Genomic DNA, 2,250 nt, shown 5'->3' with positions numbered 1-2,250 from the left:
ACGACGACGACGACGACGACGACGACGACGACGATGATGACGACGACAACGACGACACCGACGACAACGACGACGAAGACGAAGACGAAGACGAAGACGAAGAGGACGAAGATGAAGACGAAGAAGACGAAGACGAAGACGACGAAGACGAAGACGACGAAGACGAAGACGATGACGACGACAACGATGTCATCGACTACGTGTGTTACGTCAATGACCTTATTTTATCGACGTGCCAAGCATCGAGGTCACGGTCTTGTTATACCGGAAGCAGGAAACCGAGAACGAGATGGAAGAAAGATGACGATCGGGATCGCGCGATCACCGAGGAATCCGTCAATTTCTCTGGAATTCGTATCGCGAATGTTACGAACGTTCCTTCGGTCGATGTATTTCCTTACACTGCCTACAATGACGAGGACGATGATATCGGAAGCTACCGTGATATCGGGGAGTCGTCGCGTGTCGTCGCGTCGTCCCGCGAGATCGGGAACGTTCGTGTTGGACAGGAAGAGTATCGAGAAGAGACGAAATTTTGTCGAGACGTTGGCAACCACGGGGACAAACTCCATGTGAGAAAAGTGGTGGACGATGGTATTTGTGACGACGGAGAACGTTTTCGTAAATTTCGAAGCCGTCGTAAGCGGAATGCCGATTCGGGACGCGATACGCGCGGAAAGGTTTGCGTCGCGAACGGAAACAGCGGGAGACGCGAGAGCCACTACACTGCCCGGTTCCAGAAGCCGATCATCCCCAACGGAAGCAGCGAGAACGAAACGAAACTCTCGAGGAACGGACCAACGACGACGAAGGTATCCAACAACTGGCGCGGCCGAAAGTACGGATTGCTGTTCATCTTGTATTTATTGGCTTGGCCGCTGGTGTGTTCGACGAATCTCTCCGGACAGTTCATCTCCGGTTTTACCCGTAATCCATCCCTCGGTCCAGTCGAAAACCTTCCGCGGCACAATGCCACGCAAATTTCCTCCTTGTTGTTGTCGTCGAGCGTCGCTCATCAACGTCAACAACATCAGCAGCGTCAACAACATCAGCAACATCAGCAGCAGCAGACAACAACAACAGCAGCAGCAACAACAACAACAACAACAACAACAACAACAACAACAGAAGCAACGTTATCGGCAACTGGAGGAAGAGCACGGTGTGCGAGAGCAATTGGTCCGGGACGCCGAGTACGCCAGTAACGGACATCACCGTCGCCGTCACGAAGAACAACAACAACAACAACAACAACTACTACAACAGCAGGAAGACCAAGGTCGCGAGCAACGAGAGGTGGAAGAATCGTCGTATCGAGATCGCGGCGAAGCCGTTTTCGAATCCGAATCGACACATCCTTACAACGAATATAGCTGGGAGATGAACCAAATAAATCCTTGGTTATCGGCCTGCGATCTGGCGGGCCCAGCGCCGGCCGATCTTCAGGGTAGCTGCGGTCCACCGGAAGTACCGAAATATTGTCCGGTCGCCTGTGTGGCAAGCTCGAAGGGAAACGGCGGTAATGGAAACGATGCCGAGTTCGTCGAGGTGATCGAAAAGGTCAGGGTCACCGGAAGGAATTGTTATTGGTCGACCGGTGGAAAGAAGGAGGCAACGACAAAGACAGCAGTGGCGGAATCGGAACGGTTCGACTCGAGTTCGATAAAGTCGTCCGGGACGGACGGCGGTGAGGTGGCGAGTGACAAAAAGGGAAGGACCGATCGAGAGAAAGCCGAGGGCGTACGGATGGATCCGGAACAGTGCCTTTTTTATCTCGAGGAGTCACATAAGAGGGACATCTGTCGGGATGATTTTGGCCGGACCAGTACGCGAAGTTTTTTAACCCCGAGGGAGAATCGATATTGGTTCATGAGCGGGTTGCGTCTGCGGCACTGCTGCGACCACGCGGTGGTCAACGCCCTGGCACCTGGCAAGGGTGGTCCGCTCGAGAATGTGCTAAACGGTGGCCAGAAGTGCGTCGATGCCCTGGACAAGCTGTTGCACGCCGATGTGTTAGCCGCAAGATTGCATTGTGAGTTCGAGGAAGTGCTCGCGCGATACGACTGTGCACAGCCCTATTCGGTCATCTTCAACTGCACCCACTGCAAGGTAACGGCTCTTCACGCTCTCTTCTCTTTCCTCTCTCTCTCTCTCTCTCTCTCTATTCTCTCCTCTTCTTCTCTCCGTTTGCTCCTTCTCTTCTTCTCTTCGTCTCTTCGTTTCCTCCCCCATCTCCGCTCTGTTATCGTC

General features: G+C 53.4%; 1 protein-coding gene across 1 annotated transcript in view; it reads left to right on the top strand.

Annotated features, from left to right (window-relative positions):
- The first annotated feature begins 967 nt into the window (after positions 1-967).
- Positions 968-2,250, top strand: part of LOC100743442 — a 23,386-nt gene continuing 22,103 nt past the window's right edge. Inside the window, exon 1 of the mRNA XM_033322859.1 lies at positions 968-2,109. Coding sequence (XP_033178750.1) covers positions 970-2,109 — 1,140 coding nt within the window. The 5' untranslated portion in view covers positions 968-969. The remainder of the gene's footprint in view (positions 2,110-2,250) is intronic.

Source organism: Bombus impatiens, unplaced genomic scaffold (assembly GCF_000188095.3).
Source record: "Bombus impatiens unplaced genomic scaffold, BIMP_2.2 scf_0675, whole genome shotgun sequence".
Lineage (NCBI taxonomy): Eukaryota > Metazoa > Arthropoda > Insecta > Hymenoptera > Apidae > Bombus > Bombus impatiens.
This window is presented reverse-complemented; position numbering and strand designations above follow the sequence as displayed.